Source organism: Balaenoptera physalus (genome assembly GCF_965194825.1).
Source record: "Balaenoptera physalus genome assembly, chromosome: 11".
Classification (NCBI taxonomy): Eukaryota; Metazoa; Chordata; class Mammalia; order Artiodactyla; family Balaenopteridae; genus Balaenoptera; species Balaenoptera physalus.
The window spans coordinates 61,647,895-61,670,797 of NC_138896.1; the positions used below are offsets into that span (position 1 = coordinate 61,647,895).

Consider the following 22,903-nt stretch of genomic DNA (forward strand, 5'->3'; position numbering starts at 1 on the left):
CAACTGTTTGGAGGTTGGTTTTTTTTTTGGTCAGTTTTTTTTTTTAAACAATCTTCATAAGGCATAACTTTTGAGGTAACTTTATCAATTCTGAAATATTTATTTGATTTCTTCTAATTTTAAGTAGTTTTTCATATTAACAACACACAGTCAGGGGCTATTTCATTTAGTTGTTCTTTTCTTTTCCAGTTAGAGTGGTAAAAGAAAAAGAAAAAAATTTTTTTGCAATGAGCACAAAATTATAACCCAAATCTTTTTAAAGCAACACATTGCCACCTTAAACCACATCTGTAATAAAATAAACATTTCTTCCTGCCTTGGGTAAACATCATAATGAAAAAATAGATCAAAGTCTGTTTTTAATGCTGACCTCAATTTCTGTTTAAGTATACTTGCTTATTTTTATCTTGGTATATTGAACTCCCTTGGTCATATATAGAGTACATTCTACAAGTGGTCAGATATACAGATATATCTATCTATCCATAGATAGATAGATAGATAGATAGATAGATAGATAGATAGATAGATAGATAGATGATAGATACACACACACTTGTTCAAATAAAAACATTGTCAAGATTATTTCTACTTTCTTTCCAACTGAGGGACATGGCTGCCCCAACTCAGCTTTTGAGGCTGAGCTGTCCGTTCCACCTGCTGTGGGGAAGGTGCTGCTGTGCTCAGCTGTTCTGACGGACAGCCCTCCGCTGAGTGATTAACTCTCCATGTACTTTCTCCTTTCCCAGGATGAGTCGGAAAGGGCCAGGTATTCCCGCCGGTCCAGTCATCATCGTCCTTCTCTGGTTTGTAATAACCTACAAACTTGCCTCTAATACTTTTCCTCATCAACTTGCCATAGTCACTCACACACCTTTACTATGTTTGTTTTTATTTTTATCAGGGAGTTGAGGATGCCTTGTCCATTCGAAGTCTTGGCAGTCACAGGGTTGGTATTTTAAGTTGTTTACACCCCCATAGCAAAGCTATCCCTTTGCCTTTTTTTAAAACACAGAAATATTGGCAAAGCTATTTCATTGGAAAATGATGCTTTCAAATTATTGCTATAAGTAAATCAGTTCTAAAATCATGAATATTTTCATCTATTAACATATATATTCACTTTTTCTATAAAAGGACCTTTGATTTTGGAAAACCATCACAAAATAATAAGGTTAATTTTATAGAATAACATCGGCATGCTTCTAACTTTCAGATTTTTCCTACTTTCATATTTTTTTAAATGACAATTTATTAAATAAAATTTATTGTTTTGGGGCTTGGGTGACTAATTATAGTTTTATTCAGTGGGAAAATTGAGCTTCTGATTTTAAAAATGCCTGTCTTATCATACTTATAGAAATTATCATGCTTCAACATTTTGATTAACATTTTGTAGTTTGTCTCAAGTTTTTAGCGTACATCATTGTAAATCAAGATAAATGAGAAATCGCTCATCAAAGGCTTGCATATTGTGCCAGGAAACTGACTCTCTTCTTAAAGAATTGTGCTTTAAACCTTAGAGCAATGCTTTTTTAATTTACACATTGATAATATTGTATATGTACTTACATCTAGATTTTTCATCAGTAAAATTATCTTTCTTTCTAAGGTCTATATTTGTTAATTCTCCCCAGGTCTAGTTTTCTTCCTATCTTGTATAATGTATAAAAATACACTATATTAAACTGAGTGTATTCTGGTATACTAATTATTGATGTGTTTGTATTCTTAAATAGTCTTTTGCTCTGGTTATATTTCTTATTGGTGAATGTAACCTACTGTCTTTTTAGAATTAGTTAGTAAACTAATTCTTGAATCATAAGTATTTTGGTTAATTATAAAAATTTAGATTTATAAGAATATTAAAAAGCCTTTATAAAAATCTAATCAGTAGTTTAAGAATAATTTTGCAGGGGAAATACTTTTGTTTTTGTTTTGTTTTTTAACATCTTTATTGGAGTATAATTGCTTTACAATGGTGTGTTAGTTTCTGCTTTATAACAAAGTGAATCAGCTATACATATACATATATCCCCTTATCTCCTCCCTCTTGCATCTCCCTCCCACCTCCCTCTCCCACCCCTCTAGGTGGTTACAAAGCACCAAGCTGATCTTGCCGAGAAATACTTTAAGAAAAACTTGTCATGCTTCTCCCTGGAGATATTGTTTTTTTTCTCACAGGGAGTTAGTCAACAGAAGCTTAAAAGTTGAGCCTTAAGGGCTTTGAAAATAATCCCATCTTTCCTCTTTTTAAAAAAACATATGAGTTTTCCCTTTACTTTTCATTGTAATGTTCATAGTGTGAAGTTTCACACAGTTTTTATCAAGCTGGTTATTTGTAAATTTGTATGGAAAACTTGATTATATATTAGTTTAACCTAATGCTAAAACCTTCCAAGTTCAACCTAATTTAGGGGCCTTTAAAACATCTGCAAACAAACAAAAAAAGAAATCTGCAATTAAATAAATAAGGAATTGTTTATCCAGGGTGTCTATAAAGTAATGAGGTTTATTTTCATTTCATGGAAATTATATCATTAAATAAATTTAAGATATAACTGAACTCTCACAGTATTTTATTTCATTATGGTAATTATGAAAATTTGCTGTTATGGGAAAAAGAGTTAAGCTCCTAATTAAAAAAATCAGTATGCAAACTTAAAGATTAATAAAAAATTTTACACTGTAGAGGAGACTTTGGAACTTTACTGTGTGTGAGTGTACATTTAGCACACTTAAAATATTTAGACTTTCCTGGAAATGTCTGATTTGAAATGAAAGCTCACTAATAACATAGTTTAAAAGAAATTTAATTGAGATAAGATTTTTTTTCTTTTTTCTCTTAGCTAGATAATATTGGGAGTTCTAAGTTTTCGTCAGATTATTTGCTTTTTAAAGTAACTTTACCATCTACATTAAACTGAATATGTAGACAACTTTTGTTCTCTGTAAAAATAATTGTGATGGTTTAAAACACTGATCTAAATTTTATCGGGATTTGCTATATTATTTGGGGGGTTTTGGTATTTCTCTGCCAGTTTTCTTTTTAAACTTATGAGCTGTGTATTAAAAAGTCTAAGGCTTTTGGACCTTGTATTTGATATATGAACATTAGATATATGTACCTGGATATGAGGCAGATGTATTTATGGTTTTATGCCACATTCTTAGGACTTTGATCTTTCCTTTTGTCCAGTTAACTTTCAGGTACTGCTTTCTTGAAAGGTGTCCTGCCAGAAGCTCTTTGGGCTGGAGTTGGTAACAGTGTTATAGACATTCTCCATAAAAATAGAAAGAGCAAAGATAGTTCAAAACTGAGTGGTAGGTTTGGGGAAGGAAGATTAAATCAACACCCTGAGTCTAGAATTGAAACAATCTGTTTCTTTAAAAAACATCTACCTTAAAAAAAAAAAAATCTTACAAAGTGCTTGGTCACTGCTTTATACAGTGAAATACAAGAAGACTAAGGAGGAGATCCAAAATTAGAAAATGAGGTGATCTTGAATCAGAGTGGTAGAGATACATTGCAGTTTTAATTGGTGGAAATTTTTACTGTTGTTTTTATCAGTTCCTATTTATATATCAATTGCCTTAGTATAATTTTAATGAAGTTAATTTTAATATGCTTGCAATTTGTGTTTTGTCATTTACTCCTACACTGTTTAATTCCATGGAAGAACCCATCGAAGGACGTAATGGGGACACATTGGAGCAGAGCCAGTACACCCAAAAGGAAAGACATCATGGTGTGTAGCCCAGAGAAATGTGCCGTGTTAGTATTGTGCGTTCACTGTTGACTCACAGAGTCCTGGGGGCTTGAGTAATAGGTCCATTCTAACAGAAATGAACACTTGCTGAACTTTGTTTCTACAACCTGTTTTCTGTACTTTTTAAAAATTTTATTTCCAAATGAAAACTTAGAGGTAACTTTTTCTGAGTGTTAAAAAAAAAACATTTTTGGATAGATTATAATAGCAAGTTTGGAAACATTTTATTTAGCTAGAGCCCTTAATATTTTCAGTTCTCCCTCTTTTGATGAATCATTTGTTTTTAAATAACATAAATACCAACTGGCACGTATTGGAGGATTCTTTTTGTTTACTCAGTTGTTCTAGTGGCAATTGGGGTGTCCAAGTTATGGATTTTCCTACCGGATTCAGCAATTTTTAAAACTATCTGAGGGAATTCCCTGGCGGTCCAGTGGTTAGGACTCCGCTCTTCCAATGCCAGGACCTGGGTTCAGTCCCTGGTTGGGGAACTAAGATCCCACAAGCGGTGCAGCATGGCCAAATAAATAAATAAATTAAATAAAACTATATGAGCTCTGCATTGTATTTTGGAAAAGGAAAATCAAAATAGGTCAATTTCATTCAACTTGTTAAATCTTAAGCTTTTGCAAAAGGCCATTGGTGTTAACAGAGAGGATGAGAAGAACTAAGACATGACTGATCCCTTCAATGAGCTTATCTGGTTGGGAGAATGGAATAGTTTATATGCAAGAATGTGTGACTTGAGTAATACATGTTTTGGTCATGGGGTTTTTTTTTAAACAAAAAAAATATTTTGTTAACTGAGAAAAGATGTTAAGTGAAACTTCCATAGAGAAGGAACTTTATTTTCAGTGAAATGTTATTCACCACAGCGACATTTTACCATTACACATCATTTACCACCAAATGCACACCCTTAGGCATTTTAGAAAATTCTGGATAAACAAGATTTTTTTTTACACATGTAATAACACTCTTTATATTCTGTTTTCAAGATAATATAAGAAAAGCATGCAAATGCAGATATTTTGCTCCAGCACTTTCTAGTATTTATTGCAGTATCATTTTCACTGAATTTACACTGGTGGTAAAATTATACCACTTAGCCTTATACTTATGAAGTATATTTTGGGGAGTTTCTGCAGTATCTTTTGTAAATGACCATCTCATTGGACATGAAGGGAGGGCCTTTGTTCTGCCTGAACTATTATTTTAATGCTTTATTAGAACTACACTATATAATTTGATCTTCTAGTGTATTTTAAGCTTTTTAAAATTGTGACCTCTATAAAAGGAATACATTTTACACCATAATCCAGTATACATATACAGACATATGCCTGTGTGTTTGTATGTATATAAGTATATAAAAATTATTATAGAAACAGAAGTTTCACAAAATAATATTTACTCTTACTGTACATGATACACTCTAGTATTTTCTCTTCTATTTTATTTTTTTTTAATGCTGGTTGAACCCATAAATTGATTTTATGAACTACTAATGAGTTGCAGTCCACACTTAGGAAAACATTACTTTAGATCAGGTTTTTGAATAGTGTTCCCTAGAATCCTAAATGGGTATAAAAGTTGCAAAAGAAAGATATTTTAGATGTTAAAAAAAAAAAAAAAAAGATATTTTTACCGAACTACCTGAGGAACTTGTTTATTGCTTTTGTTTTATGCATTGTTTTATTGTTTTATACATTGCTCTTCTGGGTCAGATTGCTTAAAAAAATCTGAGCTAGAATGCTTAAAAAATAAAGTTAGGAAACCACAAATCTGAGTAGTTAGTTACTATTTAATTCAGTTTCTTGGATTTGAAATGTGGTGTTACACATATTATTTTTGTAAAGACCCTACGTGAAATGTGTTTTTTCTGGTCTTGTCATAAATGTATGTAATCCACACTTTACTCCGGCCAAGTTTCTAGTTTTGTTCACTGTTTTCCATAGGGAAAGTTCTTGAGGAAGGAAGTTTTTCAGGTGTGTGCGCAAGCAGATACAAGGGAACTCTCCCCCTTTTGATGCTGCAATTGTTTTTTTGTTTGCTTTTTGTTTTTGTTTTTTTTGTAAGCTTTATTATACTAGTTACGTGATCATGCTTCATTGCCTCTCCATGCCTTGCTTTTGCCATGTTTCAAATGATGGAAAACGATGGTGACAGACACAATAAGAAAAAGTAAAACATCTTTTGACTTCAGAATGCTTACTTCCTGCGTTTAAAGGCTTCCTTGGGTGTTTTGTGCTATAGTATACTGGGATGAATCATCTCACCATTACTGATTATAAATTCTGTTTTTGAAAGAGAACATGCAGTTTTTCCTGTACGTATAGTTTAGCAATAACCTATACTAGGAAAGAATGAGGGGGAAGAATATTCTTTAACTCAAATGTCACAGCCTTTGTGTTTAATAATTTTAGGCTTTTAAAATAGTGCTGGATTTTTAATAACTTTATGAATGTTACTTTTTCCCCTCTTTATATTTCTGATTTTGGAAATACAACCAACTTTCACCTTTTCCTGAAATCCAGTATGATGCTTTCAAGGATAGATCGTCAAGACTTTCATCATTAGTATGTAGTGCATAACTTTATGTTAAATGTAGAGTTTTACTTTATAAACACCTGATGGTGCTAATCATAGATTATGACTTTTTCATAGGTTTGTTATGATGTTTGGGGGAAATGTATGACTAACAAAGCAAAATCTAGTGTTGTGCAATTGTGGCATAATTTAGCACTTGAATAACTTTGTCTTTTAGAATATCAGGATCAGATAAAAATTATTTGCTTCCCTATTCAGGACTAAGATTGGTAGTAGTATCTTTTGTTAAAATAATGAGCCACCCAGCTGACACATACTCATTGCCCTGGAAGACATGTTTCCAGCAGTGTTTTGATACATACTGAACTACAGTAGCACAGGCCCTACTGTGTTTCATGTTCTGTGTCAAAAGCCAGCAGGTGTGAAAGCATCCATCAGTGACAGATGACACCTGAAGCATCAGTTATGTCCACTCATTTTTTGCTTGATTTGGTTTTTTTATGGTATGTCATTTTGGCCAAGGAAGTTTAGTTATCGCATGTTTTTCTTGGGTTAATATGTCAATAGATTGCCTGAGTTGCTAGACTATATCAGCAGCTCTTAAATGTTCAGGGTAATGTAGAAAAGGAAAGATATGCATATTCTAAAAAGAAAAATGAGTGTATAATTACTGATTCAGGATCTAGCTGTGCATGTCTCAGATGATTTGCATAGAGCAGACTGTTAGCTAGGACCCTTCTAGCTGCACCTCCTCATTACAGGCCAACGGTGCATACCTAGATTGGACTTCTTGTCTACCAATTGACCTGTTCAGTAGTATTGCTGTCCTCTATCCCCTCACATACACTTGGCTCTGTACTCCTAGGAGAAGTTATGTGTTGAGACAGAGCTATCTTCAAAGCACTCAGATGTCGGATTATTGTCTAATGCTGCTGCTGCTCTTCGAGACAATCCATACCATGTTGGCTGCTTTCCTCTGAGCAGCACATGCTGTGGGACCACTAACGGGTTAAGAGGACCGTCTTGGGCAGTACAATGTTATGTTTTCTGTTCTCAATCTTGTTTTGATTGATGCACAGGATTGCTTTTTGGCCTTTAGGTAAGGAGGACTGTGGAAGGAAGTGGACTCTCTTGTCACTCATACCTTTTTAAAGAAGATAGTCCCATGGGCAGGGACTCAAATGAGGTGTGGGGTGAGGGTCCCCACAAATATCCTGCCTGGCTCTGAGTCCTAATTAAGTTTTTGGTTGACTAGACACTGAGCTGGATGGCACAGGGGAGGTGAGGGGGAATGCAGGTGTGTAGAGAGGCTGTATGTCTTAGCCAGTCAAGGGCAGTGAATCATTTACTAACAGGTGGGAAATAGAGTGCATGTAGACTACTCTGTCTCAGGTGGATCTTTCTGTGTATGATTTTAAGATGAATTTTATTAAATTATTTTTAAACTTTACTATATGATCCTTGTATTCAATATTTACTTCCAGAATCATTCTTACAGTCACTCTGATGGAATGAAGAAGAGATCTTCTGGTTCTCATAAAGACCCACTGGTTAGTTCTGTTGTGTCTCATATCACAGTATTTTGTGTGGCTGTAAGATTCACTGATTACTTTTACGGAAGTTAAGAATTATGACAGCATTGGTGTGCTCTTAAGGCATTATTGAAACTTGATAATATACTGAAACATGACTTATCAGAACTTATTTAAAAATAATTTTGTTTTTATTTACAAGATTTAATATCAAGTTAATATATCTAACCCTAGTGGCTAGCGTTAGGAAAGTGTCCCACGAAGTTCATTAACAATGTATTTTCATTTATGAACTGTCCTTTGGAGGACTATACCTTAAGAATAGGCTTAGTGAGATTCTTATACCTATTTTAGAAATTTGAATTGATTTAGTTGTGGTATTATAAGTAGTACCAAAGTCACATATAGGTTTCATTCTGAATGATTGTTTTTATAGATTTTATAACTTTGGGAACTTGAAATTGATTTTCTGGTAGAAACAATAAAGTACGCAATGGCAGAGTTCCCATGCTGTCTTCCAGAAGACTCTTCAACCAATAATGTAATTAAACTATGGAACTAATAGTGCTCTCCATTCCAGCCGACCTTGCTAAACATTTCTGTGGAGGAAAAAATGTCTAGAATGCCCATTTGGGGTGCTAGGAACACCTCTTTCCTGTCAGGTTGCTTACAGCAGTGTCAGAGGAAGTACAGTCCTAAGCTCCCTGCTAACTCAGGGTTCCCATGGGCAGGGCTCTGACCATTGGTGGGGTGGAGAGAGGGTTGGGAGGCTTTGGCTGGTAGAAATGAGGAAGGGGGAGAGAATGAAATGGAGAGGACAATAGTGAGACGCCCTGGTGGGGGCAGCGTTGGGAGCTCTGGGGAGAGGTGAGTCCTGGTGCCTCGGGCAGGGCCAGGAGTTTTGAAAAAAATAACCTTAATGATTTCTGTGGCATTGCCAAATAGATTATAAAAGTGGTAATTATTCATTCATCCTGGGTTTTTCAAGGACATTCCTAAGTATGACATGAGAATAAATCATTTATTATTTCCATTCCATTTTGTCTGAGGGTTTATACTCTTGTTTTTAAAGTAAAAAAAGAAAAAAAAATTAGCAATGACTTGGTTTGAAAATAGTTAACCTTTAATATTAATCTTTTTTGAGAGACCTGAAATAGTTGTTATTTTCACTTTTACCTAATATGATTCAATGCTTTAAAATCATTGTTTTGGAGGAGAAGGGGTTTAGCAGTATCCGATTTTGCCTCTGTGTTTTTAGGTTAACAGCATTTAACCTAAGAAAAATGTGTTTAATTTTGCTTTTTGCAGAGTGGCCTCTACTTTGACCAGAGAAACTATAGCAGTCTTAGACATAGCAAACCCACCTCTGCCTACTATACTAGGGTTTGTCACAAGTTTTTTGGCTTCTTGTGTTTTATCCAACTTTAACAAACATTTCTAATCCCCTGTTTTGCATTTTGACTAGTTAGAACTAATCTGTGAATGGCTGTGTATATACTAGTTTGTGGTAACTGAATTCACATAGTCTGTGTGAGTGTATCTTTAAATAATGGGAACTATTGAATCACCATGTTTAAAATAAGTACCATTTTTTTCCAGTTTTTTTAATGAAAAATATTTAACATACAAAAAAAGTTTAAAGAATTGTATAGTAACCACCTGCGTACCTACCACTCAGATTCTACAATTGATATTTTACTATATTTCCTTTATCATGTAATTATCTGTCCAGCTGTCCCTCTATCCATCCATCAGTCCATCTTTTTGGGGGGGATGCATTTCAAAATAAGTTGTAGGCATCAGTACATATCACAGTGTATGCCCTTTTATTAAAAACATACATGTGAAAATTTAAACTGTACGTGGGATGAGAAGAATGTAATTATATTTAATGTTAGAATCTCTTGGTTTTTCAAGACATTTGGCACATCATACATTTAAAACACATATTTAAATATATGGCACATAGTACATTTGAAATAATTCACTTGTCAAAACGTAACTTAGATATTTATGTATCTTATTTTCCATGTCTGATTGAGCTTGGTGAAAAAAACCTGAAAATTGTGTCTTGAGATGACGTCAGGAAAAAGATTTAATTCCTTTTTTAAAAATGCTGTGCTTTGTTAGTGTGTGGATTCACTGTGACCAGTACAATTTATCTAATTAAACTAAGGCACTTGGTCCATGGCTTGTTGTGAAATACACGTTTTCTAATCTATTTGGGAGAGTGTTTATAGCAATAACTCAGAGCTCATTTACCTGGTTCCCCAATAATCAGGATAAGCCCATTAGATGTCGCAGGAGCTGCTGGGGCCTGGGATGTGGACACTGTTTGCCACGCTCCCTGTGCCATGGCCCTCTTTTCCTGAGTATTTTCTTAGGTGCCCATCCCATCTCCTAACACTAATGTTCAAAGACCAATAGGACTTACCCATTTATAGAAAACTATTCCAAGTGTTTTTCTTTCTTATCCCTTAAAATTGGTATTCAAAGAGATTTCTAATGATTAAGTTTTTCTCACATTGTGTGTCACTTAACTGCCTTAAACACTCAAGAATTACTAATGAATTATGGAGTATAAAATAAATATGTCTTCTACTCGCATGATGGTGAGGCTGATTCTCCCTTTCTTTTTTCCTTTTTTTTTTTTTTGCTTGTTTTGTTTTGTTTCTTAGCAGTCTTCTTCCCTATACAGTGACCCTCTGGCAACATCTAAGAGCTACAGGGTTAGTACTTCTTGAGGAGTATGGCGCCTTCATAGCTACCAGTTGCTTTTCTTTGGGTTAAATCATGTGCTTTCTCCATAGGCCTCCCCTACTGCAAATTCTGGTCTTCTGAGAAGTGCCAGTCTGGTGTGTATTTTCCTCTTCCAACGTGTGTACTCCTGGTGGGGCCATTGCCATGGTCCTGACTCTGGCTTGCCATCTTTCCTCCAGAATAGTCAAGGACACATGGCTTTAATGCTGTGTGTACTGCAGACTGTGCTGCCTGTGCTTAAAATACAAAACTTTTGGCGAGCAAAAATGAGCATATCATAGCGGTAGATACTGCTGGCTGTTGGTAGGCCCTTGCTTAGAATTGGCTTCCTGTAGAGGAGGTAGACTTGCATGGGTTGCACTACACTTGCATACTTTTGTGAGATGGCTGCCCATGCATGGGGTGTCATATTTTGGGGGGGAACAGCTGTGGCCTTGGCCATGTTAGTACTAGGCTCTAATGGAGCCAGCTGACTAGAAACACAAAACAGTAGCTCTGTGTAATGTGCGAGTTGGAATTGGTTGCTTTCAAGCTGTTGTTTGTTGTCTTGTGGCCTGTTCTAGTGGACTGGGAACCTGAGGCTTTGTACTTAATTTTATCGTAACAGTGGGCAAAATGCTTTCTGTACCTCACTTTCTTTTCTGTTCTATTTCCTCTTTTGAGAGAACAAAGTCGTAAATGTTCTCCTAATTTCATAACATGATGATGAAAGGCAGTGCTGTAACCAGTGGTGCTTTTTAAATGAAGTGTGAGTTTGAAGTTTTAACGAGGCTGACGCGGGAATTTATGCATACGTAAATGAGTGTTACCACCTCGGGAGGCTATACACGTTAACGCCATTCTTCAAAACTTTTTTGGAACTAGGTACTGCAAAGAAGTTATGTCATTTTCAAAATAACTTTGATGCTGAATGGATAAATGGCATTTCCTTTGTTCTTTAGGCGTCATTGTATGATGGTGGATTATATAACCCTTATGGTTCTCGAACTGTAAGTCTAACCAGGTGGAGGTGGTGAGGAGGGTGGTGTGTAGGTGGGCACAGTTTACTTACAGAGTCATTTAATCTGACCTATAATTACTCTACAAGCTGTGATCCATCAGCTTGCCAATGGTGGCTCTCACCCAAGCTGTGAGAAGACACCTGCTGGCAACTGTGGCTTAAAGTATAAAGGCAATACAAGTAGAGAAGCCTCTTTTCTGGCTCAATTAGTTCCTCAGGAAGAGGCTGGGAACAGCGCTTCTCAGGGCCTTTCTTCTCCCTCCTGCCGTGGGCTGCTGGATGGTGAGGGTGGGAGTGAAGTGGAGTTCCAGGCTGGGGAGGAACAGTTATCTTCACCTGGGAGCCAGGGGCGAGTTAGGTCCAGGGGCACTGATGTATTCCCAGCAGGAAAAGGAGCTGATCGTTATTGTAAAACCTTTCTTCTTGGAAACCTTATAGCCATCTGAATACAGTTTTCACTCATCAAGAACGAGTTCAGCCCGAAGCAGTCCTGTGGTGAGCTGTCTAGTCTCTTTGCATGCTTTATAGACACTTTTGATTGTTTCATTAATCTGTACTCACCATTCAGAATATTGAGGATGTGGTGTGTTTCACTCTATTGTGCATGTATTATCGTTTTCCTTCAGTACACAAACTCAAGAACTAATTTGTCCTAACCGGTGGTTTCTGTATGAATGTGACTTTAGCACGTAATTTCTTAAATGAGTCTGGAACCAGTGCCATTAGAATTTTTAAAAAAATTGTATGTAACTGTCATTTGTGTGGAAATTCTTCTCTTTTCAGTGGTGATAATTCAGACTATGAGTTGGTTGCCCTATCCTTTTCCTTTCTCCTTTTCATCTCTACTTCCTACATTGAACCATTTCACTTACTTACCAGCCTGTCAATCAGTGGAGTGAGAGAAGAAATCAAATAAGTCAGCTTTTAAAAATTGCTACATAAAACAGAAAACTGGGACAATTCTAATCACCCAGTCTTTCTGGAGTATTAAAACTTTTTAATTTATAAATGTAATATTAGCTTAAGGAAAGTACAAAGTAAAAGTTCTCTGACCCTTTCCTCCTATATCCATTCCCCAAATGCAACCTCTGTTCTTGTATATCCTTTCAGAGATATTTTATGTATATATGAGTGTCCTTTATTTGAACAGTATGTAAATGATTTGTATACATACTGCGCTTCAACTTGTTTTCTTTACTCAAAGTATCTTTTCAAATCAGTATATAAAGATTTATTTCATTTTTTTTGTCAGTCTTTTTTTTTTTTTCATTCTTTTTTTGACATTTAAAAGATTTTAAAAAGTAAACCATGTCCGTTACTGTTTCCACTGAGTGCCTCTTGGAGATAGTTTTACGTCAGCACATTTTTTTTTAATGGCAATGGATCATTCCATTAGTGCCTGGGCTGTAAATTTGAAAAATTGCTCCCGTTTTGATGGACATTTAGGTTGTCAGAGTTTTGCTACTACAGACGCTTGTACAATGAACATGCTTATGCAAGTATATTTTTGTGGGCTTGTATGAGTAGATCTGCTTGGTAAATTGCTAATCATGAAATGATGGGAATCAGAGTGTTTACATTTAAATTATGCTATATATTGCCATATTACCCACCAAAAATCTCTAGTAATTAACATTTTCAATAACAAATGATGACTTTAGGAACCACCTTGTTATTCTTGACAGTGTCAAAATTGGAGAAATTATTAAGCAGTTTCTTAATGGTCAACATAGGTTACTCTGTGGAGTGGAACAGGTGAGATATATGGACTTCCTTCTACATATATGTTTGGCTCATTTCTTCTGCCATTTCCAAGTGGCACTTATCAAGAATTCTACTCTAACAGCTAACAAAAAGTTATTACAGGGATGTTTTTCACATAAGGAGGAAGTTTACTTTTAACCCACGGGGTAATAAAATTCCACTTGGCAATTCTTGGGCCTGGTAGCATTTTTAGTGTCCCAACTGTGATGGTCCCTTGCAAACAAAATTATGGTAGTATTTTCAGTCAAGTGTAGAATCTTGTCCTTGTGTGCTGGCTAAATGCTCTTTCATTTGCAAGTTGGGCTCAGAGGTATTATCCCAGTGATGCCAGAATGGTTTCTTAGTGATGTCAGAATGGAGGCAACCTACATATATTGAAGGTGAGTCTTCCACTGCTGGTGAAAGAGGAAGTAAACTGTGTGGTGATATTAGAAATATCTCCACCTGCTGCATAGGAATGAATAAAGGACAATAAGAATCATCATTTCAGTGTCCTTGCCGGTAGGAAATTCTGTCTTTGACTTATATTATTTCACTTAAGAAGATTCTTTTATTTTCTCTCCCAAACTGAAACATTAAGTGTATTTATTGACCCCTGATAGGACCCCAAAGGGCCTAGAGGTTTAAAAAGCATGGAGTCCCTGGCTGGTTTTGGCCAGTAGAGTCATGCCCCGCCCCCTTTTCTTTCATTTAACGTAAATAAAAGATGAAGTACTATTTTATTCTTTGTGCTTTTTGGAAATATCTTTTGGTTTTTAATGATCGTTCATTATGCCTTGAAACAGCTTTTTGGTTTAATGGTGCACAATAGATGGTGCTAATTATTATGCTCATGGAGAGTGTTTGTGTGCTTCCCAAAGCCTTACCTCATGTGCCTTCAGTCAGGGAAGACCTGTAGTGAAATTGCATCTTTTTCATTATCTGCTTTTAATATCTATAGTTTATCGACGATGACACTGCAAGCATTGCTTCTTCTGGTCGTGCCAGCCGTGGGCGAAGGGAGAGTGTGGTGAGCGTGATTTGCATGCAAACACATACGATGAGTTTTAAAATTGCAACACTGTGTGATCACGTGAAATCTGTTGGAAAATGAAATTTGCACTTGACAAAATGAGCGTTTTCTTCAAATTTAGTTTATATGAATAATTTGCCTTTAGAAATGTATTCCTGAGACTACGTTTTCTTAGTGGGCTATGTAAGCTTTCCTAGTGACGCCTCTTATGTGCTAGTCATTGTGTACTTGACAGATTTTCACTTTTAATTTTTTGTTGCTATTTTATGCGCGTGCATGTATGTGCACAATTCACCAAAACCAAAAAATTTCTCAAGCAAAATTAATGCCTCCACATTGTTTAAAACTCATTACTATGGATTAGAAATCATGCTGCCATTAATTAGTTGTTTTCTTCGCTGTGTATTTAAATTTAACCATAGTTTATACATCTTTTAAGGCCCACGAATACTTTGAGTTGCTGTGGGCAAAATTTTAAAATTTTGGTCTTAGAATTCAACTAGAGTTACAATTATAGAGGTAACAAATAGCTATGTTAGAATACAAATTATATAATCTCAGGTTATTCTTTTGATGAAGCAAGAAATTTTAGAGAGCTGATGACATTTTTGCTATACTTAAAAATTGATTCGAAAATTACATTGGTGAGGATGGTGTGTCAGCTTAGAGCTAAAACAAAAGAGCCCAATAACTAAGAGGCTATAATTCCTTTAAGAAAATAGAAGGCCATTTAATACAAGTCATGTTTTATGAAAGATTGTAAACCCAAAGTTTACATAGAAAAGGGGAACAGTAAGAGTTTGTGAGCTTTGTTGCCAGAAATCCAGTGATCTAATTAAGACAGTTGTGGTCCCTTGGCAAGCCAGTTAATGCTCATACTCAGAGCTGCAGGAGAAAGAACAGTCCATGACACCGAAAGCACCCCAGAAAGTGATGGAGTGGAAAGGGCAGGGGCTCTGAAATAATGATGCCTGGGCTTGAACCATTTCTCCAACCTGTTAGTTGTGTTAATAGCGATTTCTTTATTTGTACAATGGGCATGTAATGACTATCTTTGTAGGTAGGCTTAATATATGGATTAAATGAATTACTATCTAGAAAATAACTATCAAAATTCTGAGATAGTGGGTACCGTTATATTATTCTATGTAAATCTAAGTTGTATTACTGTGAACAAGAATACTATTGCTTGATTATCTCAGCTCTTAGCAAAACTTCATATCTGTAAGCCTTAAGGAAGGCATCTCTGTGGATGGGCTTGCAGATTCCTTTCTGGAAGAGCAGAGTTTTTGAGTAAGGTAATCAGACAGAGCTGAGGTAAAGAACAGCTGATGAGTGAGGTAAAAGATATTCATTATTTATTAATTCAACAAATGTGTATGGAGGGAGTACCAGTTATATGTGAGGGACCATGTTAAGTGCTGGGAATAATGTGGTAAGCCACATAGACCAGATTTCTGACTTCATGGAGCTTATATCCTGGTGAAAGAAATAGAAAATAAACTGATAAAGATAGGAACAAAAAAGAGAAAGTAAACCCGGGGACTGTGAAGAGAAAAAGCAGGTGATATTATAGAAGACATTGAGTGGTGTGTTTGTGTGTGTGTGTGAGAGAGAGAGAGAGAGAGACAGAGAGACAGAGAGAGAGAGAGAGACAGAGAGAGAGAGATCCCTTGGATGGAGTGATCAGAGAAGGCTTCTCCAAGGGAGCTGACCTTTGAGCTGAGAGTTGAACTGCTTGAAGAGCTGGGAGGAGAGCTTCCTAGGCCAGTGCCAACGGCTAAGATGGGAAGAGACTGGGTATGTTTGGGGAACCAGAAAGAGGCCAGTGTAGTTCTTTCATTATTTTGTTCTACAGTTCTCGGTCCTGAGGAATATGAAAAAGAGGGAACTGTGGAAATTGGTAAAAGGCACAGTAAATACTCTGCAGATAGTTCTGCATTCAGGGTATATGTGCGTAACAGAGCTGATAGCTATAATGCATTATACATTTGTGAAATATAGTAGAGGCGTTAGGTAAATGCTATCCTAGAATCCCTGATGGTGAGGGTGATGCTGGTTCTCAGGCAGTACATGGATGATCTCTATAGCATAGAACTCTAGCTACGATGAATAATAAGAGCTTATTTTAGGGAGCTGTGATGTCATTTAGGAACCCTTTACATTTCTTTCTCACCTTCTTGAGTAGGTAAATCACAGCAGTTTCCTCATTTCATTTCATGACACTTTATCACACACCAAAAAAAAAAAAAATTTCCCCCTATATGCCAATGTTCTTATCTTTTTCTTGTCTCTCTTCTTAACTTTTAAAGCATCTCATTTTTTTCCTGACTGAAAGGTTTCTGCAGCTGATTATTTTAGTCGCTCCAATCGTAGGGGGAGCGTGGTCTCCGACGTGGATGATGTCAGCATCCCAGATCTGACCAGCGTGAGTGCAGCGCATGGGGATTCACGGTCTCAGACTTGTGACTAACAGCTAACAAAATAGCTATTTTAAAATTAGGAACTTAATTTACTGCCTAGGAAATATTTATTTCAGCACACTAGCATAAAATACAGTTATTTGTTTTGTTTTGAAATGTATATATTGATACGTTCTGATTTTTTAAAACATTTTTCCTGTGGAAATTTTCCCCCATAGAACCCATCAGCAGCTCCAACAATTATCAATATTTTGCCAATTTTGTTTCATCTATTTCTTCCCCTTTCCCTCCTTTTTTTTCTGAAGTACTTTAAAGCAAATCCCATACATCATGCCATTTCCCAATAAATAGTTCAGTATGCGTCTCTAGTTGAGAACTTTTTTCTTTATTTACTGTGCCATTATCATACCTAATGAAATGAAAAATAACTCCTTAAAACCATCTGATACCTAGCCCATATTTAGATATTCCTGATCAGTCTTAAAATTTTTCTTCCCTTTTCATTTTGGAGAATCTATAAATTTTTAGGTAAACTTTGAAGGTTGGACAATAAAATATACTACTTAGCAAAGAGTCACTAATTTATAGTAACTGGGAAGAATCTGAATAGATTTTGAACATTTGGATTATGGCATTGTTTTGAAGAAATGCCTATCCATTGCTTTCACATTCATTGGGAACTGAATTTAGGAAAGACTGTCCAGTAGAAATGCCTTGAGGCATTTACCTTAATGAAGGAACCCAGACCTGCAGATGTCTACCTGCCTGATGTATGTAACAGCCTGATTTTCTGTCTGTGACGTCTCTCCGTAACTGGCATTAGTGTTGTTTGCCCTTGGACCAACGCTGTCCTAATTATCAAGCGCTTTGAAGCAGTTGAGGCAGGGCTTCTTAACAAAAAATTAGACAGTTTTTTAATGAAGAGAGAATTATTTATATTTAGCACATCACCAATTGTATTTAAATAGCTATTTCTGAATGACTGATCCTAGAAAACAATTCTGAGTGTTGTCCTTAAGTATTCCAGATTGTTGGCGCTCAAAGCTGGCTGGCTGAGCAACAGTCCCATCTTGACCTTGGTCACATCAACAGTCTCTCTGCACACAAAGTTAGAAGACTGGCTCCCAAGTCCTTCCCTTGAAATATTGCCCATTTTATTAATTTGCTTAGTAACCTGTTTTTTCATAGATGTAAACAATTTAATTTATTGTGTACACCTTTTCTCTTAAAAACTTTGAATTCTTTTAGCATCTAATGTGATGTCTGAATTACTGGCTATGTCCTCCTTACGTTTATTTCTTGGCAATTTATTTTAGTAACTACACAGGAGTGAAAAGGTTGACGGTTATTTTTAGTCTTCCACTGCCTCTACTAATTAAATAAAACTCTTCTCTTTTGCCAGGTAGTTATTTTGATTTATCTACATATTTTAATAAGAAGTATACATATTTAAGGTATATAGCATAATGATTTGATATACATGTATATAGGCTGTGTATATGTATATCGAATCATGCTGTATACCTTATAACATAAGCACAAGCTTCTCTAGAGCAGTGGTTGGCAAATCTGGCCAGCCCCCTGTTATTTTATAGACTACCAGCCAAAGTTTTCTTTGTTTTTTGTTTGTTAATGGTTATCTAAGTACCTATATAATATCCTTAATTTTACCTCTTGGCAAAGCCTAAAAATATATGTTGGGCCCCTCTCTAGAGCAAAAAAATTTGGAATAAAATACATCTTTATTTCTAAACAACTCTTTCAAATGATGGTATTAAAATGTGTTCACGGGGCTTCCCTGGTGGCGCAGTGGTTAAGAGTCTGCCTGCTAATGCAGGGGACACGGGTTTGAGTCCTGGTCCGGGAAAGATCCCACATGCCGCGGAGCAACTAAGCCCGTGCGCCACAACTACTGAGCCTGCGCTCTAGAGCCCGTGAGCCACAGCTACGGAAGCCCGTGCACCTAGAGCCCGTGCTCTGCATCAAGAGAAGCCACTGCAATGAGAAGCCCGCACACCGCAGCAAAGAGGAGCCCCCGCTCACCGCAACTAGAGAAAGCCTGTGCGTAGCAACGAAGACCCAACACAGCCAAAAAAAACAATGTGTTCACAACTAAAATTCTGTTCCCACTCAAAAAGGTTCAAATTGTATTTTACCATTTTAGTAGGATAAAATTATCTGTCAAAGTAGCCATTTGCTGAAACGGAGGTCAAAGGGCCTCTTAATCAGAGAATAAGAAATACCTTTCTTTTAAGAAGAAACCAAGAGTTTCAAAGATTTGACAAGATATGTATTCTAAGAAATATTTCTCATGTACTAATTTCAACAAATAATCAAGGAGTGTAGATTTAAAGAGAAACAATCTATACTCTAATGTCAAGAGCAAAGCATTTTCAGATTTCCCAGACATAAATAAGGCAAAGGCATTTATCACTGAAATATGGAAAAGATGATATTTAAGACTTTGATTGCGAGTCGATAATTTGAAATTCTTAAAAGAAGCAATAAAGTTTGCCATCATGTGCTCTTCTTTGTGCATTAATACGAATATGCAATATTATTGATACGAGCCTGTCAGCAAACTTTCCATTTCCAGCTATCAAGGGAACCCTTTTCTTGATTGGAAAATTACCTATTTAATTATTTAGGAGTGTAATGGCATAATATTTACTTGAAAGTTTTTGAGAATAGTAGGCTGTAGTCAGTATTCATGAGCAAGTCCTGAGGGCTTTACTAAGGAAAAAAGCCTTGCTTTCTGTTTTGTTGTTGTTGTTTTATATTGTAGTCTACCATTTTGTTTAGCCACTTTTTTTTAAAGCAATTTGATGACTTATTTTCCGTATTTTTCTCTATCTCAGTTTAATTTGCTTGTTTTACAAAAATATGACTATATAGTACATATAGCCTTTGTTTTCTGATTTTTCATATTATTGCATATTTATTTTTTCCATGTTATTCATACATAACAATTTTTAAAAATCAGCTGTAGTCACCATGTTTTACATTACATCCTCAGACCTTATTGATCTTCTAGCTGAAAGTTTGTACCCTTTTACCAACATTTCCCTCTTTTATACCTTAGTATATTAAACATGATTATATCTTATTCCACTTAAGAGCCTTTTGAGGATCTGGCACACTCTTTTGGTCATCATTTTGAACACTAGCTTATCGTTGCAATGCAGCTATGTAGACCTCCCAACGCTTTTAGAATACCAGGTTTCAACTAGCTTTTCGTCTAAACGGAAGGCTGCACATAACGCAGCACGAGCCTGAGAAGTGAGCACTGAAGAGTCCCTGGCCAAGTCCCTGCAGCGGGGCTGCTCTAGGCATTTTTGCTACCTCCACAATCCCTGAAGTTTGGCACATGATCAACTTGGGCAGGTGCGGGAGTTAGGATCTGTCAGGAGATAGCAGAAGCAACAGAATCAATCCTGCAGTGGACTGGGTCAGTGATGCAGCCTCTGAAATGTAAGATTATTCTCAGGTGACTGTCTATTAAAAAATGGGTGGGTTTGGGGGTCATTTGTGTGAGAGTGGGATAAGAGACAGAATTTCAAATGGACCTGGAAGAATGTTTCTGAATGCTGCTTGTTTTTCTCTTTAACTCATTAGTAGAAGAGAGTTGGAAGATACTCTAAGGAAAATAAGTCAGTTTATTTAGATATGGTATTTCTTTCACTCTGAGGAATAACACATTAAATATTAGGCAATATATTTTACTAGTATAGATGTGAGGAAGATAATTCCTTTTTATGGCAATAACTGCCAATATTAAAAACTATTGTCATCGCCTGTTTTAAAACATTTCATATGTGGTTTAAAGAAGTCAAAATGAACTAAAATCAGTTCTTTTTTTAAAAAGTATTACAGTAAGAAGTAGCAAAAAAATTTGAAGTCTGAGATAGTATTTATATTCTGATTTGGTACTTATAATAAAAGGTGTTTACTGAGACAGAAAATGAACACAAATAAATGTGGGTATTGAAAAAAAACAGAAAAAACTCAAATATGAGGAAGCTAGAGTGAAGTGATCTGAACTGAGCCAGAAATAATGACATTTTGTGTTTTAATAATTAACTAAGGAAGGTTTTCAAATCTCTTCTCTAGATTGGGCTGGGAGGGTTGGTCTGGGAGTTGGAGTCTGGGTATATTTTCATTTAGTTAAATTTTTCTGTGACTTTTTTCCCCCAGTGGTAATTGGGACAGTATATACAGGTAAAAAATATGAAAAATTCACAAAACTGAGGTCTGGATTCAGCTCTGACGTTTAGTAGTTACGCGTGCTTCAGCAAGATCTTTCACCTCTGAATTTCTCTTTCCTCAGCTATAAAGTCAGGGTTTTAGACTAAACCTTTTAGGTACTTCCCTTCTTGAAACACCAACTAAAACAACCGTAAGGCCTATCTGCAGAAGATAGGATAACTCAATTATGGTATGTCCAGATAATAGGTTACTATGCAGCTGTTAAAATAAATGAGGTAAGTCTATAAGTACATATGGGATATAATTCATTTATTCATTCATCCAACAAATTTTGAGTCCTGTATGCCAGGTGCTATTCTTTTTTTAAAATTTATTTATTTATTTGTGGCTGTGTTGGGTCTTTATTGCTGCGCGCGGGCTTTATTTGCGGTGAGCAGGGGCTACTCTTCGTTGCGGTGCACGTGCTTCTCATTGCGGTGGCTTCTCTTGTTGTGGAGCACAGGCTCTAGGCACACAGGCTTCAGTAGTTTTGGCTCGCAGGCTCTAGAGTGCAGACTCAGTAGTTGTGGCACGTGGGGTTAGTTGCTCCGCGCCATGTGGGATCTTCCCGGACCAGGGCTCGAACCCGTGTCCCCTGCATTGGCAGGCAGATTCTTAACCACTGCACCACCAGGGAAGCCCCAGGTGCTATTCTTGGTGTTAGGAATACAGAAAAGAACATACAGACATAGAGCTTACATTAAAGAGAGAGAGATCAGACAATAAGTAAGTTTGTTTATTAATAAATAAGTTAATAAATATCATGGGGTCAGGGAGTGATAAATGCCATGAAGAAAAATAAAGTACTTTCTCTGATCTCTGAAACATGGTAAGGGGAAAAAGAAGATATGGAATGTATTTGGGCCACTACTGTTAGAATATTTTAAAGACTGGGTGTAGGTTGCCCTTGAAGATCCAGGTATGGTGTACCTCTAGAGAGAGGCTTGCTTTGCATACCCTTTGTGCTGTTTTTTTCTTTTTTTTAGATACGTGAGCATGTGTTACTTAAAAAGCAAAAACAAAAACCAGACAACCAATTCCTTAGTGCTGTGGGGAAATTTTTTTTTTTTTTAATTTATTTATTTTTATTTATTTATGGCTGTGTTGGGTCTTCGTTTCTGTGTGAGGGCTCTCTCTAGCTGTGGCAAGCGGGGGCCACTCTTCATCGCGGTGCGCGGGCCTCTCACCATCGCGGCCTCTCTTGTTGCGGAGCACAGGCTCCAGACGCGCAGGCTCAGTAGTTGTGGCTCACGGGCCCAGTTGCTCCGCGGCATGTGGGATCCTCCCAGGCCAGGGCTCGAACCCGTGTCCCCTGCATTAGCAGGCAGATTCTCAACCACTGCGCCACCAGGGAAGCCCCGGGAAATTTTTTTGATGATATATTTTACATGCTCTAGTCCAATCTGAACTTTTTTGGCTAAGTGTGCTACTCTTAATCTGTGTGTCCTGTGTCAGTAATGCTAAGATAATAAAGTTTTTTGGCTTTTGGTTTTATCAGAATTTTCTTTTTGATGTATACACTTTTTTGTGTGTGTGTGTTAACTTTCACAATGATAAAATTTAAGTTTATATATAGTTTTCTTTAATATGTTTCAAATACCATGAAAAGAAAATCTGTGTAAAAGTTCTAAATTTTTTCATAAGGACAGCTTGCTTACTCCATGTCTTCCTTAGATAAGAATTAAAGTTCTTAACGTCTTGTTTTATGTGTCCCAACTTTTATTTCAGTTTTAGTATGTTTGCTTTTAGGTTCCAAATATCGATTGAACTTGGAGAACTCAAATGAGGTCACTTCTTTTTTCTCCCCATAAAAAAATCAAAATGCTAAGCATCTTTTCTGATTTTTA

At 36.2% G+C, this 22,903-nt stretch overlaps 1 protein-coding gene across 33 annotated transcripts in view; it reads left to right on the plus strand.

Annotated features, from left to right (window-relative positions):
* Positions 1 to 22,903, plus strand: part of LRRFIP2 (LRR binding FLII interacting protein 2) — a 121,550-nt gene that overhangs the window by 51,441 nt on the left and 47,206 nt on the right. For 5 of the 33 annotated variants that reach the window (XM_082412858.1, XM_082412827.1, XM_082412859.1 and 2 more), the window contains 12 exons: positions 750 to 806; positions 905 to 949; positions 3,681 to 3,749; positions 6,308 to 6,349; positions 7,805 to 7,870; positions 9,161 to 9,235; positions 10,531 to 10,581; positions 10,663 to 10,707; positions 11,554 to 11,601; positions 12,051 to 12,107; positions 14,317 to 14,385; positions 16,727 to 16,816. The exons of 6 other annotated variants lie outside the window; for them this stretch is intronic. In XM_082412858.1, the coding sequence (XP_082268984.1) occupies positions 750 to 806; positions 905 to 949; positions 3,681 to 3,749; positions 6,308 to 6,349; positions 7,805 to 7,870; positions 9,161 to 9,235; positions 10,531 to 10,581; positions 10,663 to 10,707; positions 11,554 to 11,601; positions 12,051 to 12,107; positions 14,317 to 14,385; positions 16,727 to 16,816 (714 nt within the window). The remainder of the gene's footprint in view (positions 1 to 749; positions 807 to 904; positions 950 to 3,680; positions 3,750 to 6,307; positions 6,350 to 7,804; positions 7,871 to 9,160; positions 9,236 to 10,530; positions 10,582 to 10,662; positions 10,708 to 11,553; positions 11,602 to 12,050; positions 12,108 to 14,316; positions 14,386 to 16,726; positions 16,817 to 22,903) is intronic. 22 more of the 33 variants (XM_082412845.1, XM_082412842.1, XM_082412843.1 and 19 more) reach the window with 17 other exon arrangements.